This window comes from Eumetopias jubatus, unplaced genomic scaffold, assembly GCF_037043125.1.
Source record: "Eumetopias jubatus isolate StellerSeaLion01/CBP00866 unplaced genomic scaffold, mEumJub1_p1.0 scaffold_12, whole genome shotgun sequence".
Taxonomy (NCBI): Eukaryota; Metazoa; Chordata; class Mammalia; order Carnivora; family Otariidae; genus Eumetopias; species Eumetopias jubatus.
This window is the reverse complement of record NW_028274818.1, coordinates 106,831,931-106,847,330: the sequence shown is the minus strand read 5'-3', so window position 1 is coordinate 106,847,330 and position 15,400 is coordinate 106,831,931. Positions and strand designations below refer to the sequence as shown.

The 15,400-nt window shown below is 42.5% G+C and overlaps 2 protein-coding genes across 3 annotated transcripts; both read right to left on the bottom strand.

The window, feature by feature from the left end:
- Nucleotides 1–76: 76 nt before the first annotated feature.
- Nucleotides 77–13,614, bottom strand: ZDHHC4 (zDHHC palmitoyltransferase 4). 2 transcript variants are annotated; one of them, XM_028088552.1, is made up of 8 exons: nucleotides 13,548–13,614; nucleotides 12,887–13,078; nucleotides 12,172–12,295; nucleotides 11,345–11,418; nucleotides 10,204–10,382; nucleotides 8,136–8,261; nucleotides 6,600–6,844; nucleotides 77–422 (listed from the first exon to the last, which is right to left on the bottom strand). In XM_028088552.1, exons 3-8 carry the CDS (start codon nucleotides 12,286–12,288, stop codon nucleotides 132–134), a joined length of 1,032 nt encoding a protein of 343 aa, XP_027944353.1. In that variant the 5' UTR covers nucleotides 12,289–12,295; nucleotides 12,887–13,078; nucleotides 13,548–13,614; the 3' UTR covers nucleotides 77–131. The 2 variants fall into 2 exon arrangements, with proteins under 2 accessions (XP_027944353.1, XP_027944354.1); XM_028088553.1 differs by having other exon boundaries at nucleotides 12,940–13,078.
- LOC114197496 (small nuclear ribonucleoprotein F) lies at nucleotides 2,343–2,718 on the bottom strand. Its single transcript, XM_028088555.2, has one exon. It carries the CDS (start codon nucleotides 2,660–2,662, stop codon nucleotides 2,402–2,404), a length of 261 nt encoding a protein of 86 aa, XP_027944356.1. The 5' UTR covers nucleotides 2,663–2,718; the 3' UTR covers nucleotides 2,343–2,401.
- Nucleotides 13,615–15,400: the final 1,786 nt, after the last annotated feature.

Below are 15,400 nucleotides of genomic sequence, written 5' to 3'. Positions count from 1 at the left end.
CGATTTATAAACATGCAGAAGCCAGATAAAAAGACCCCCGAAACCAAAAAACACCACACCAATGCTTAGAAAGTAGTTATATGTATAAATAAATGTATACTATATTTAAGTGGCAGTAACACTTCCCGTTCTTAGATCTTCTTTCTCTCATAATGTGCAGTGGCAGGTAGGAAGATCTCCCTGAGGTTGCTCCAAAGCCCATGGGAGTGAATGTTCCGGTGGACCTGGGGCTCTGCTGATGGGGGTCGGGCCACGTGGGGGCAATGCTGACACCAGGCCCGGTCACCTCTGTACCACTCGTTAGTGGTCTGGTTGGTGGCAGCCAGGTACAAAGTAAAGCACAAGTAGCCCCCCAGAAGGAAGCTCAGCATGATGACAAAGCCCAGCATGAAGACAATCCTTGGGAAGGTCAGGAACAGGTACTGGGGGCAAAGAAAAAACAGCGTGTTAGGCAGCCAGGCTGGAACACAAGAAAGGGTCACACCCGCCAGCCGCAGCCTGGTCTACAAACATGCAAGAGCTGCCCACCCAGCTCACCCACCTCCATACACATCTGACCACCTAAACACAAAACAGAACCATAAACGGCACTGACTAACAGCCCGGGAGGAAACCCGAATATGTACAAGAGTTTCAAGTGAGATAAATGAAACGCGTACATTGAAGGAAAAGGGAAAGGATACTCAGGAAGGGGTGCTTTCCCAGTTAGCTGTTTGTAAAACAAAGGCATAAATACAGATCTTAGTTTATGCATCAAAATAAAGTCCAGATGGACAGAGGAGATCAGTTTCTCTCTCAACACAACACGACCACAGAAATGCATGCACAAGAGTATTCACTGTAGTGATTTTAAGAGCCCCTCTTCCTAAAAGAAACACGTTAAAAGTCCATTCATGAGGAAGAGTAAAACCCTGGGATAGTCACACTCTGGAATAACAAGGAGCCGGTAAAAATGAGGTCAGTTTCTACATACTGATTTGGAAAGACACCGATAAAATACTGCTGGACGCGAAAGACAAGAGGCGAGGATCACAATGGGATCGTATTTGTGTAAAAACAAAAAGACTCCGTGAAGGTGTGTGACTACCTGAATGCACAGGAAAGAAGCCTGACATGTACACACCAAACTACAGAAACAGCTGCCTCTGGGGAGTGAAGCTATTGGGAGGGGAGGGGGAGAACTCCCAGTTTTCTTCTCGTTTTTTTCTTTTGTTTTTTCTTAAGATTTTATTTATTTAGTTGACAGAGAGAGAGACACAGCGAGAGAGGGAACACAAGCAGGGGCAGTGGGAGAGGGAGAAGCAGGCTTCCCACGGAGCAGGGAGCCCGATGCGGGGCTCGATCCCAGGACCCTGGGATCATGACCTGAGCCGAAGGCAGACACTTAACGACTGAGCCACCCAGGTGCCCCTCTTTTCATTTTTTTCTTAAGATGTTTTAAAATTTTATGCTTCTCCCCCCCAGCTTTACTGAGATATAATTGACAGGACATTGTGAAAGTTTAAGGTGTACAACATGACATACAGCAAATGATCACCACAAGCTTAGTTAATACATCCAACGCCACACATAGTTACAGTGTCTTTTGTGATGAGAACTTTTAAAACCCACTCTCTTAGCAACTGTCAAGTATAGAACACACTATTGTTAACTACAGTCTCAGGCTGTACCTTACATCCCCAGGACTTACACATCTTTCAAATACGAGTTTGTGCCTTTGACCACCTATGCCCACTTCCCCTGCTTCTCCGCCTTTTCATTTTAAACACTTCTGAACTGCTTGAATTTTTATGTTATTTTTTATAGTAAAGAAAATGATTTTTGAAAGAGGTCAGTATTTTTAAAAATACTTTATTTACTTGAGAGAGAGAGAGAGAGAGCACGAGTGGGGTGGGGCAGAGGGAGAAGGAGAAGCAGACTCTCCACTGAGCAGGGAGCCCGACAAGGTGGGGCTTGATCCCAGGACCCTGAGATCATGACCTGAGCTGAAGGCAGACGCTTAACTGACTGAGCCACCCAGGCGCCCCAAGACTTCAGTATTTTTGAAAGTCAGGAGTAAGAGAGAAGTAGATGCATCTCTTGACAGGGGAGACTTTCTAACTGAAGTTACAAAGAAAAAAGGTATATCTGATGAGAAAGGATGTCTAAATTTTTTTATACAAAAAAGATACACAAATAAAAAACAAATATAAGAATGAACTACCATTATTATATGATCTCAAATCAAAAGTAATTCTAGTATCAAATAGGTAAACAGTTAAAGGACGTAATTTATAAAAGATCTACAAATGACTGACAAACAAGAAAAGTAATAGAAAGTAATGAAAGAAATGTAATTTTTTTTGAAAAAAAAAGTTTATTGTCTAGAAATATATATAAAAAAGATTCCCCACAAAAGATTCTATTCTCTCATTTCCCCATCTTCTTCTTCTTCTTCAACACCCCTGATATAAAGGACATTATTACACCTTATTAAAACTTCACCCAAATGTCCAGACAATGCTCCATCTATGTATTCTTCTGTGTTTGCAAGCTGCATGTTCATATAACCATCTACAGATACCAGGTACCCTTTGTACTCCATTCCCCACTTAAGTTTCACCATTACTGGCTTTCCTGTTAATCCATTCAGGAAAGGTTTGGGATTGAGAGGCAAACTCATCGCGACTACAAGCAAATGATGCAGGAAACTCGCCGCCGACCCAGGTGTAGTCCGTCCCTCGTAAGAAATGTAATTTTTAAAAGGGATACACCGTGGGGCGCCTGGGTGGCTCAGTCATTAAGCGTCTGCCTTCGGCTCAGGTCATGATGGATCGAGCCCCACACTGGGCTCTCTGCTCTGCAGGAAGCCTGCTTCTCCCTCTCCCACTCCCCCTGCTTGTGTTCCTGCTCTCACTCTCTCTCTCTGTCAAATAAATAAATAAAATCTTTAAAAAAAATAAAAAAATAAAAAATAAAAAGGATACACCGTATTTTCCTACCAAACTAGAAGCATCTGCTGCCACTGGGCATCCTCAGTGTCTGCTCGGATGCAAAATGGAACACTGACAAATCACTCTAGGCACAAAGTTTTAAAAAGCAATCTGACAATATATATTAAAATCAAAAGATTTATAAATGTCAATAATCTCTGATCCAGTACATATTTTTTTGGAATCTATCCTACAGAAAGTCGTAAGTACAAAAACAAAACCATATACACTGCAAAGGGGAAAATGCACTTTACCCATGGAGAGAGCTGAGTATCACTGGTCCTATGTTCTACGTGATGGGAAGCAACATGAAATACACATCCCTACCCAGGAAGCATTCTTGCCAAAAATAGTTAACCTGAATCTAATCAGGGCTCTAGAACTAACTTCCAATTCACAGTAATATGAAGGAATAGAGGAAAATCAGTTGACAGAAGTAGGAAAAAGGCAAACTTAGAACAAGAGACATTCTAAAAGACAACTAAACTACTAAACGTCAATTTCATGACAAAAAGTAGGGGCATTATTTTAGACAGAGAGACTAAAAAGACAACATTCAAATGCAATGCCTAACAATGGAGTGGATTCTGGTTCAAGGAGGTAAAAAAGCTATAAAAGATACATTTGAAAAAGATGAAAAAAAAAAGAGAAACTGGGGAAATTTGAATATGGACTAGATGATTTATTATATATTTATTACATATCTTATGTTTATTACATAGATTTATTATTACTTTTCTTAGGTGAGATAACATAATTATAGTTAAATAGGAGAAGGTTGACATTCTTTAAAAATGCATGTTCAAGTATTTAGGGGCAAAGCAACATGATGTCTCCAATTTATGAGCCCAACATGGGGCTCGGTCCCACAACCCCGAGATCACAACCTGAGCAGAAATCAAGAATCGGATACTTAACCGACTAAACCACCCAGGTGCCCCATAATTGAAAAAAATTTTAGGAGCAAAACTACTCAAGGTTGAAACAACAAGGTTATCGCTACACACCTATCAGGATGGCTAAAATGAAAAATAGTGATAACATTAAGTGCTGACAAGGGTGCAGAGAAACCAGTCCCCCTCCCATCACTGGTGAGGATAATGGTACAAGCACTCTGGAAAAGAGTATGGCGGTCCTTTCCAAGACCTAAAATGGACTTATTATCAACCCAATGATCATAGTGAAGAAAGATCATCACACAGGAACTTGTAAATGGGAATGTTCAATGCAGCCTTTTGCAGGGTCCTTCAAAGGGTGAATGGTTAAACAAAGTGTGGAATACTATACAGCAGTAAAAAGGAAGGAACCCTAGATCCATGCAACCAGTCACATGGATCTCAAGGAAATTGCATTAGTGAAGAAACCAACCTCAAAAAGATACTGTATGGGGCGCCTGGGTGGCTCAGTTGGTTAGGCGACTGCCTTCGGCTCAGGTCATGATCCTGGAGTCCCGGGATCGAGTCCCGCACTGGGCTCCCAGCTCAGTGGGGAGTCTGCTTCTCCCTCTGACCTTTCTCTCTCTCTCTCATTCTCTCTCTCAAATAAATAAATAAAATCTTAAAAAAAAAAAAGATACTGTATGATCCATTTATGTAACAACCATGAAATAACATAACCACAGAGGTGGAGGAGGGAATAGTGGTGCCAGGCATTAGGGATGTGGGGAGGAAGCTGTGGCTGTGAGGAGTAACAGCAGGAAGCCCTGAGATGGGTAACAGAGCATGTTGACTGTAGCAGTGCTTGCACACAGCTGCACATGTGACGAACTGCACAGAGCTATACACACGCCACAAAGAAACACGTGTGTAACTGCTGAATTCTGAATTGGCTCTGGGGATTGTGCCAATGTCAATTGCTTGGTTTTGGCCATGAGCTGTGATTGTACAGGGATGTTGGAAGGGGGGAGGCACTTAGGAGCACATAGGCTTCCTGTGTGTTTCTTTGTAATCTCCTGTAAAACTATAATTATTTCAAAATAAATAAAAAAAATACTGGCTTTAAGACTGTGTATTTTATCATATTAAGACAGTATCCTTCCATACCTATTTTCTGAGTGCTTTTATTAGAATGGATGTTGAATTCTGTGAAACGCTTTTCAACATCTAGAGAAATAATCATGTCATTGTTCTATTTAATAATGTATAAAATATTAATCAATTTCTTAATATTGAACCAACCTTGCATTTATGGACTACATGCCACTTGTTCATGGCATTTTCTTTTCTTTGAAACCAAAGGAAAAAACCACTCAAGAAGTAAGCAGTTACCTAAAATAGTGACTGCTCATAAGCTACTTCCCATAAATGCAGTAGAAATCTTTTAGTAACCAAATGAGTTTTTAAAAGAACTCTACAGGGCGCCTGGGTGGCTCAGATGGTTAAGCATCTGCCTTCGGCTCAGGTCATGATCCCAGAGTCCTGGGATTGAGTCCTGCATCGGGCTCCCTGCTCCTTGGGAGACTGCTTCTCCCTCTGCCTCTCTCTCTCTCTCTCTCTCTGTCTCTCATGAATAAATAAATAAAATCTTTAAAAAAAAAGTTTATGAAAAAAATAAAAATAAAAACAAAAGAACTCTACATTATTGTAAATTAATTTTTGACAAGGGTGCCAAAACAATTCAATGAGCAAAGAAGGGTCTTTTTAACAAAAGATGCTGGGACATCTGGATATCCACATACTAAAAGTATCAAGTTAGAGCCCAACCATACAGCACATACAAAAATTGACTCAAAAAGGATCAAAGACCTAAATGTAAGAGCTAAATCTATAGGAACACTTAGAAGAATATATAAGTGTAAATCTTCATAACCTTGAATTAGGCAATGGATTCTTACATATGACACATATGGACGAACCTTGAACACATTATGCTAAGAAAAAGAAGCCAGTCCAAAAGGCCACAGATTGTACAATTCCATTTATGTGAAATGCCCAGAAAAGGCAAAACCATAAAAGACAGAAGGCAGATTAGTGGTTGCCAGGAAAGACGGGAATGGGGAATGACTGCTGATAGATGAGTTTATTTTGGGGGTGATGAAATGTTCTGAAATTAGATGGTGGTGGAGGTTAAACAACTCTGAACCACTAGACTGTACACTTTAAAAGGATGAATTTTAGGGGCGCCTGGTTGGCTTAGCAGGAAGAGCATGTGACTCTTGATCTTGGGGTCATGAGTTTAAGTCCCACACTGAGTATAACGATTACTAAAAAAATAAATAAATAAACTTAAAAAGGATGAGTTTTATGGTATATGTATTATATATCAACTAAAAAAATTATATATTGGGGTGCCTGATTGGCTTAGTCGGTTAAGCATCCGACTCTTGATTTCAGCTCAGGTCATGATCTCAGGGTTGTGAGACTGAGTCCTGCGTCGGGCTCCACACTCAGTGGGGAGTCTGCTTCAGATTCTCCCTCTGCCCCTCCCCTCGTTCACACGTGTGCACGCGCATGCTCTCTTTCTCTCAAATAAATAAAATCTTCAATAATTAAAAATTTAAAAATTATATGTTAATTTTTGAAAAAGGAACGGCTTCATCTTTTGACTAGGAAAATGTGCTTCTTCCAATTTTGAAACCTGAAGTCAGAAACATACACCCTACAACATAATTACCTGAATATTAATTACCTGAATAAGAAAGACAATGTCAATAACCTGGAAGTGTCCAAGGTCATCAACGTAAGTCTCCAGATACAAGTCGGACACCACCACCAACTGGACCAAAAACACAGTGCTCACGACGGCCATGGTGGCAGCTGAGGCCGTCAATGTCAAGAGGTAGAGGAGGAAGTACCTGGCGTTCCAGGCCCCGATACAGTTGTTCACCCAAACACAGTGATGGTCAAAGCGGTGCACACACCTGTTACACACACCTGCACAGAAAGGGGAAAGCCACAAGCCTGAGTTAGTCCTTGATGGAACAATGAGACCAAGCATATCTGTGGATATTTTCACAAACTCTTGGCAGTATGAGCTGAAAGAAATGGCAGCTGCTATCACCGAGCCATTACAACCGAAGGGTCCAGTACAAGTGGCCACGAGCCACAGGTAGGTTATTAGGCCCTTGAAATGTGGCTACAAGAAAAATCTGAAAGAATACTCTGTTGATATTGATAAAATCAGGGTAGTTTTTCGATTTATGCAATGCTCCTTTAAGTTCAATGTGAGCAATACTTGAACAGACATAATTTTAAAACTGATGCTTTAAAGTCAAATCAATTCTTCTGATAAAGGTGAACCATATGTGGGCATTAAAGGACAATGATTTTTTGGTACGGATTCAGTTATTAAAAAGCGTGTAAGAATTTCTGGAATAACTTGGGTATGTGAATCTGCTCTTCCAACTGCAAATTTTGTGAAATCTAAATATAGATCAAGTATTTCCAAGGAAAATTTAGTGCTGAGATGTGCTGTAAATGGAAAATATATCCCAGATTTCAAAGACTTAGTAAGAAAAAGAGAATATAAACTATCCATGAATGGTTTTTTATATTGACTACGTATTAAAATATTTTAGATATGTTAGGTTAAATAAAATATATCATTAAATTTAATGTTCCCTCATTTTACTTTTGTAATGTGGCTACTAGAAAATTTAAATCACATATGTGGCTCACATTATATTTTTGTTGGACAGCACAGGTCTAGAATCTTGGTTATTCCCCAGAAGAGTAGGCTCTGCCACGACTGAAATCTGCAAACACAACACGCCACAGAAATTCCTGTTGGGCAACATAGCCTGCCATGTGGCAAAGGAAGGGCTGTTATGCCCAGGGCTGAGTTGCCCACTACATAAGAACATTAAGAGCCTCACCTCCAGGGGCGCCTGGGTGGTTCAGTCAGTTAAGCGGCTGCCTTCGGCTCAGGTCATGATCTCGGGGTCATGCGTTGGGCTTCCTGCTCAGCGGAAAGTCTGCTTCACCCTCTCCCTCTGCCCCTCCCCCCACTTCTTCTTTCTCGCTAATAAATAAATAAAATTAAAAAAAAAAAGAGCTCAACTGCAGTCATATGAAGCAAACCACTCTCTGGCCTCTATGAGCAGTGGCTGCCCCCTGTCTGGGAGACAAAGGGCCCTGCTTCTAGATTTCTGTAACATTCCCTTACTACAAGGCCCACATGTCTGCCATGCAAGGACAGAGCTGGAGGCACCAAAGCCAAACTTACTGCAGTGCTTGGATCGCGCTGGTTTCCTTAAATTGCAAGACGAGCACTTCATATTCTTTGAGAACATCACTTCGTCAAATTCATAAACTTGAAGAAACAATAACTCGTTTGCTTTTGTTATGGTACCTGAAAAATGTAAGGACAAATGCCGGTTTCAAGCAATCCGGTGGACTGAACGTTCACAAAAATCTGTCCTGAAAAAGTACAACTAAAACTTGCATATTTAATATTCTAAATAACTCATTTAAAAATAAATAGCTTTACTGAGGTACAATTCATAAGCCCAATTCACCCATTTAAAGTGCACAATTCGGGCACCTGGGTGGCTCAGATGGTTAAGCACCTGCCTTCGGCTCAGGTCATGATCCCAGAGTCCTGGGATCGAGTCCCGCATCGGGCTCCCTGCTCCTTGGGAGCCTGCTTCTCCCTCTGCCTCTCTCTCTCTGTCTCTCATGAATAAATAAATAAAATCTTAAAAAAAAAAATAAAGTGCACAATTCAATAGTTTTTAGTATATTCAGAGTTAGGCAACCATCACTGCAATCAATTTTAGAACATTTTTATCACTTCAGAAAGAAACCCTTAGCAGTCACCCCCCACTTCTCTCGAATTCCAGCCCTTGGCAATCATTAATCTATTTTCTGTCTCCATGCATTTGCCTTGTTTGGATATTTCTTATAAATGGAATCATACAACTTGTGGTCTTTTGTATCTGCCTTCTTTCACTTAGCATAGTTTTTCAAGATTCCTCTATGTTCTAGCACATATCACTCCTTCGTTCCTTCCTGTTGCCAAATACTGTTCCATTGAATAGGCACATCACATTCACCTATTCGTCAGTTGATGGATAGTTGGTGCTTCAAGGATAGAAAAGCTTAAACATAAAGGCATGGAAAAAAGATACCAAGCAAACATCAATCAAAAAAGGGTAACGGGGGCACCTGGGTGGCTCAGTTGGTTGAGCGACTGCCTTCGGCTCAGGTCATGATCCTAGAGTCCCGGGATCGAGTCCCGCATCGGGCTCCCTGCTCGGCGGGGAGTCTGCTTCTCCCTCTGACCCTCTTCCCTCTCGTGCTCTCTATCTCTCATTCTCTCTCTCAAATAAATAAATAAAATCTTTACAAAAAAAAAAAAAGGGTAACGGGCACCTAGGCGGCTCAGTCGGTTAAGCATCCAACTCCTGCTATCAGCTCAGGTCATGATCTCAGGGTTGTGAGATCGAGCCTTGCGTTCGGCTCTGTGCTGGGCATAGAACCTGCTTAAGATTCTCTCTCCTTCTCCTTCTCCCTCTCCACTTCTTCCCCAACCGTCTCCCCCTCTTAAAAAAAAAAAAAAGTGTAATAATAACATCAGACAAAAGAGAATTGAGAGCAAAGAGCATTACTAGTGACAAAAAGGCTCATTATATTTTGAAAAAAGATTCAAGGAAAAGAGAATACCAATTCTAAACTTGAATGCATATAATACAAATATATACATAACTATTACATACACCTACACATACATACACATATATAATAGCTTCAAAATAAGTAAAGCCAAAACTGACTATAAGGAGAAACCTCAAATCTATCATCAGAATGAGATAACATACCTCTCTCAGTTATTGTAAACAAAAAAATTAGTGTGAATATAAAATATTTGAACATAATTAACAAACTTAATTTAATGGACTCACATGCTGTCTACACCCAAGAACTAAGAAATATATACTTCCAAGCCCACACAGATCACTTACAAAAACAACACATAACCGGGCATGATGCAAATATCAATAAAATTTTTGAAAGAAACAGTGCCATAGAGACCACAAACTCTCTATATAACACAATTAGTGAAAGTATCAAAAAATAAAATAAAAAAGTACATAGAAAATTTTAAGCAGTTCTAAATAAGCCATGGGTCAAAGAAGAAAAAAATAAAATTAGAAGACAATCACAATGAGAAGATGATGAGAACACTGCGTATCACATCTTTTACAAAGTCCCCAGAGGGATCACTAGTCTGTAACACTGTAAGACGGACAGTTCAGTTGTTGCCAGTCTCCATACTGAGAGCCTCAACTTACCAGGATTGCTCACACAGCTGAGCATGAAAAACACAAGGTTTACAATCAGCAGCAGATAGGGCAGAAGAAGGTAATGCAAGGAGAACTCCAGCTCTTGACAGTAGTCAAATATTTCCCAGGTGTATTCACTGTAAACCATCCCTTGCAAGATGAGGTGCAGAAGAATAAAGGTGTGGTTTCTGAAAGGAAAAAGGCACGTGGCTTGTTCACAAGGCCTTCTCCATGAAGAAATCATGTCATACTAAAGTTAACCCAGCGCCAACCACTTCCTTTGGGCTTGAGATAATAGCAAGAATTACATAAGAGACAATATGAGACAGTTCTCACGGTGCCTCGCAATACTCAGTACTCGATAGATGTTACCTATTATTATTAACTTTTTTTTAGGATTTTAATTATTCCGAGAGAGAGCACAAGTGCATAAGAGCAGGGGGAGGGGCAGAGGAAGAGAATCTCAAGCAGACTCTGTGCTGAGCCAGGAGCTCAAAGTGGGGTTCAATCCCACAAGCCCAAGATCATGACCTCAACCAAAATCAAGAGCTGAATGGTTCAACCAAATGAGCCACCCCCTGGTGCCCCTATTATCTTTTTTGGGGATTGAGGTATCAGGATATATCTCTTTTTATAGAAATGCATGTAATACTGCCACTCTTTAAATATTTCTATGAAAACTCCAGAAATAAAAGGCAGATTATTTATGAGCAGAAGTCCTGAACCCAGGACTCTTGATCCTTTCCAGCATCCTTCCCCGAACAACGGCTGGAAACCAACAAGGTTTGTTGTTGTCCCGAAGCTAGGGGACAGCAACAATTAATAAAACAGAAAAGAAGACAATATTTTATTATTTTTTAAAGATTTAAATATAGTATTTATTTTTTATTATTTTTTTTAAAGATTTTATTTATTTATTGAGAGAGAGAGAGAGAGGGAGAGAGAGAGTGCACGAGCAGAGGAAGGGGTGGAAAAGAGGGAGAGAGAGAATCTTAAGCAGGCCCCATGCCCAGCAAGGAGCCCGACCTGGGAGTCAATCTCATGACCCTGAGATCATGACCTGAGCCGAAACCAAGAGTCGGTCGCTTAACCGACTGAGCCACCCAGACGCCCCCAAAAGAATAGTATTTAAATTCTGAAATATAAATACCGTGTATGGAAGAGGTAATGAAGCAATTTCAGCATTGCTCTCTGAAGGCATTCTGGAATTATATAGGAAATTATCTAAAAGAGAAGGATTCAATGTCATTTCTCATTTCCCCCACTCCCAAACAAATTAGATGCTTCACTTTAGCTGGCGATCCTGGGAATTTGTGTTTCTGCATACGGGCAGAGAAGAGATTTAAGAGAGAATAAAATGCAGGGTTTCCCTCAGCTAGTCTTCCTTTGATACCAGCTCCTCCCTTTCCACCCTAGCTCCAAAGAAAGCACCATGTCAGGGTCTTCAGGCAAAGGGAGGAGAGCAGAGGGGCTGGATTAGGTAATGTTAATGTGAACTCCACTCCTTTCCCTGCCTTGGGTTCAATCCTAGGTTCCAGAGTCCATCTGCAATCACTGGGCATTAGCCCAGGTCACTCCCAAGTCCATCCCTTCCCAAAGGCTGCTGACCCCAATTCTGCTCACTTTGACCCCTGAAGGAGTGTGGGCAGCCTGATGCTCAGCTCCCTAGTCATACAGCCCCCCGTTCCACCCATCAGGCCCCTCCAGGCAGACATTGCTCACATCCAGGCCCAAGTACAGGCATCAAATTCAAAGAAAAATAGCCAACCTTGAGAGTGTTATCTTCTCTCAAAGCAACATCACAAGATTACTTTCAACATTAACAAAAAACAGAGACTTTTGAATGTACCATAACTACCATAAACGAAAGAAGTGAACAAATAATAAAAATGGCATCTCTTTTTTGTTCTGTCAGGGAACTGATGAGCCTTTTAGACTGGTGGTAGTCAAAATCCAGTGGTCTCCAAGCATCATTACCTGTGCTCCCCCTCTGACCAGGCCTTTCAGGTAATGGGTTTTTGAGCAGATGCATATTGTAACAACACCAATCAGCACCAGAGCCAAGTAGAACAAGAAGAGAACCAAGAAGTCCATCCTGGCGCTACAAAGAAACAGAAAGAGTGTGACCACTCCTGAGGGATAGGTTCCATGGTGCATACTCTCAGACATCAACTCTGTAAAGAGCTTCCCAAACAGAATTCATCAGCCCTTATGCACACACTGCTTTGCACTAAGGCCTCCCAGATGGTCCTGAGTTCTCTCTTCTTCAAGAGTTTCCTAATCAAACCACTGTGATTTATTTAGGGCATCTCCTGCCTGCAAATTCCAAAATAAAATGGGGGAAAATATGCAGAATGCATACATCTTCCCTCCCACCAGCAACAAATCATCTTTGTTCTTACTTAAATATAAACCCCCGTAGGTATTGATACAGAATGTACCCAAAAGAATCTGCTGACAATGCTACTGGAACAAGCATCCCCTAGAGGCAGTGGGGGGAGGGGGGACTCACTCCCACAACAATCGTGGATTACCCACGGGGATCAGAGTCAACACACAGGCCTATATTAACTAGAAACGGTTACTTTTGGCCTTAGCAGATAAGATTCCGGGCCGGACTTCCAACTGAGATAACCAAACTACAAACTATTCACGGGATAAGACAGAGGAAACAAAGAGCAGCAATTCTCACGAGGTGATTCAGGGTCCCCAGCCTACGTATTTCTCGTTTGGATAATTTTCTACCCGCAGCTCGGACATTCCTCCTCCCAACATTCACGGAGAATTCAAACGGCATCTCCTCTTGTGCAGCGGCGTGTGCCTGGCACAACAGGTGCCACGAAAAGCCGCAGGAGGCATGGTTCTTCTAGAAGGCTGGATCTGGCTGCAGAGACATCGATAAAACACTCATACAATAAAACAGGGTGGGAGTCAGGGGCGGTATAAATTGTGAAAAATAATTTGAAAGTTGGGGGATGCTGAGATCCCGCGGGGTGAACGGGGTTATAGGATTTCGGGAGGAAAAGCTAATTGGAAAGATTAAGCCAGGAGCCTTGGGTCCCACGCTGGCCACCAGACAGAAAGGCTTATCCGAGGCCACACCATCTGAGGGTCCCTGCGGGTGGGCCTGGCCGGAGCTTTCTCCGGGGGCCGGGACCCTGGGTGGGGGACGGGATGCAGAAGGCGCAGAGGGGATACGGTGGGTGCCTGAGCACCCGGCGGGGTGGAGGTGGGGCTGCGACCCCCCCCCCCAAACACACACACACGCAAGGTGGAAGGGCGGATCAGACAGACGCCCCTGGGCCAGTGGGTGTCAAAAAAAAAAAAAAAAAAACCCTCGGAGGCGGCCTTACCGCCGGGATGGCCAACCGCCAGCCGCTCCGAGGCGGCGCCGGCAAGGCGCTTCTTCAGACTTCCGGCGGGCCTGTGACGATAGCACGCGACGCTGGCAGCCAGTTCGGCTTCCGGCGGAAAGGGCGGGCGGAAAGGCGGGCGGCAGCTGGGGGCGGGGCTTGCGGCTGGTGTTAGCGTTCCGTTGCTGTCTTCAGCTCCGCGCCTTGGCCTCTTCAGAAGGGGTGCTCGGGTCTGAGGGCCGAAAATCGAGCCTTGGAGCACAGTCGCCAGAAAATCTTACAAAAAGACCGTCCTAAGTCAGTGCGGGCGTTGTAAAGCGGGCCGAGCCAAGCGGGGACCCTGGCTGGCCCATGGCGGGGACACTTGGGGCTCCTATACCGAGTCTTCGCGATGGGCAGGACTTGCTTTGCTTTCTGCTAACCACACCGTTGGGATCCGTCCGACCCCTTCCAGTGTCTTTGCTCCTGCTGTCTCGGAACAGCTCTGAACATCCCGCCCCTGGGAACAGTGACAATTGCTTGACTCCAAGCCTGGAGGATGAGAAGGAAGGCTGTTTAATGATAGTTGAACCTGGGGTGAGAAGAGCTGCTTCCAAACATAGCATTGAGAAGTCCCCTGTGGGGTGTTCCTTTGTTCCGAACGCCTCTGAATCCGCGGAGACCAGTCTATTCTTGATGCCTCTGAAAATCTATCAGGCTTGTCTTCCCTTTGAGGGGAACCGTCTGATCTCCAAACACTGGCTTGCAAGCTCTTCTCTTTTTTTTCTCTTTGCGACCTACCCCAGCTTCTTGATTCCTTCCCTTTTTCCTTTTTAAGAAACTTACAAGCTGGGCGCCTTCTGGTACATGGTGTGCAAAACCTTCCTGAACTCGTGGACACAGAATTGAAAAAACAAAAGCCTGAAATCAGAAGCTGTGAGGCCACCAGGGAAGACTGTGGTTATGGATGGAACCTCATCCTACATCCAGAGTGGGCTGGAGCACATCAGTGTCTCCAGCTGACTCATCACCCTGCTGATTAATTCTGAGCTGGTGGTTAAGTATTTTGGGTACTTTTTTTTTGGGCTCATAAATGCAGAACTTTATTTTTATCCCCATTCATTTTTCTCGGGATGGTTTCAGTTGAGACTTAACTTTGAATCTGGGTTTGATCACCTATGGCATTTTGTGCTGGGTTGTCTAATTGTTTTTTAAATGTACACAAGTAATACAACAGTATGTTCTTGTAAAAAAAAAAAAAAATCAAGACTATACAAAACAGTTCCTTGAACACCACCCCCAAATCCCAGTCCCTTGACAAAATTAATCACTTATTTACTATGTGTCCTCCCAAAATTCTATACATTTATTCATAAATATTCAACAAATACATATTGAGTACCCAGTATATGCCAGGCACCATTCTAGGCACAGGGAATACAGCAATAAAACAGAAAAATTCCTGAACTTTATAGTTTACATTCTAGTGTATATATACAAGTATATAATTTGTTGTTGTTTGCAGAAATGGCATCATACATAATGGTCCTCCATCTTTTTTGTTTTTTTCTTTTTCAGTCCTGGTGCTCTTTCCACGTGTGTATCCACTATATTGTTTTTACCTCATTATGGACATTTCATTACATAGCTGAGCCACAACTCATCTGCCAGGGCCCCACATTCCACTGCCTACAGGGGCTCTGCAGGTAGTAAGTAAAGTGACAACGTGGAGCAGATGTATCTTGTTGTGAGCAGAAATAGCTATTTCCGCAGACCACAGGATTGTTAACTTGAATTCCAGTGTTTTTTGTTTTCTTTTAAGATTTTATTTTAGAGACAGAAAGAGTAAGCAAGTGAGGGGAGAGGCAGAGGGA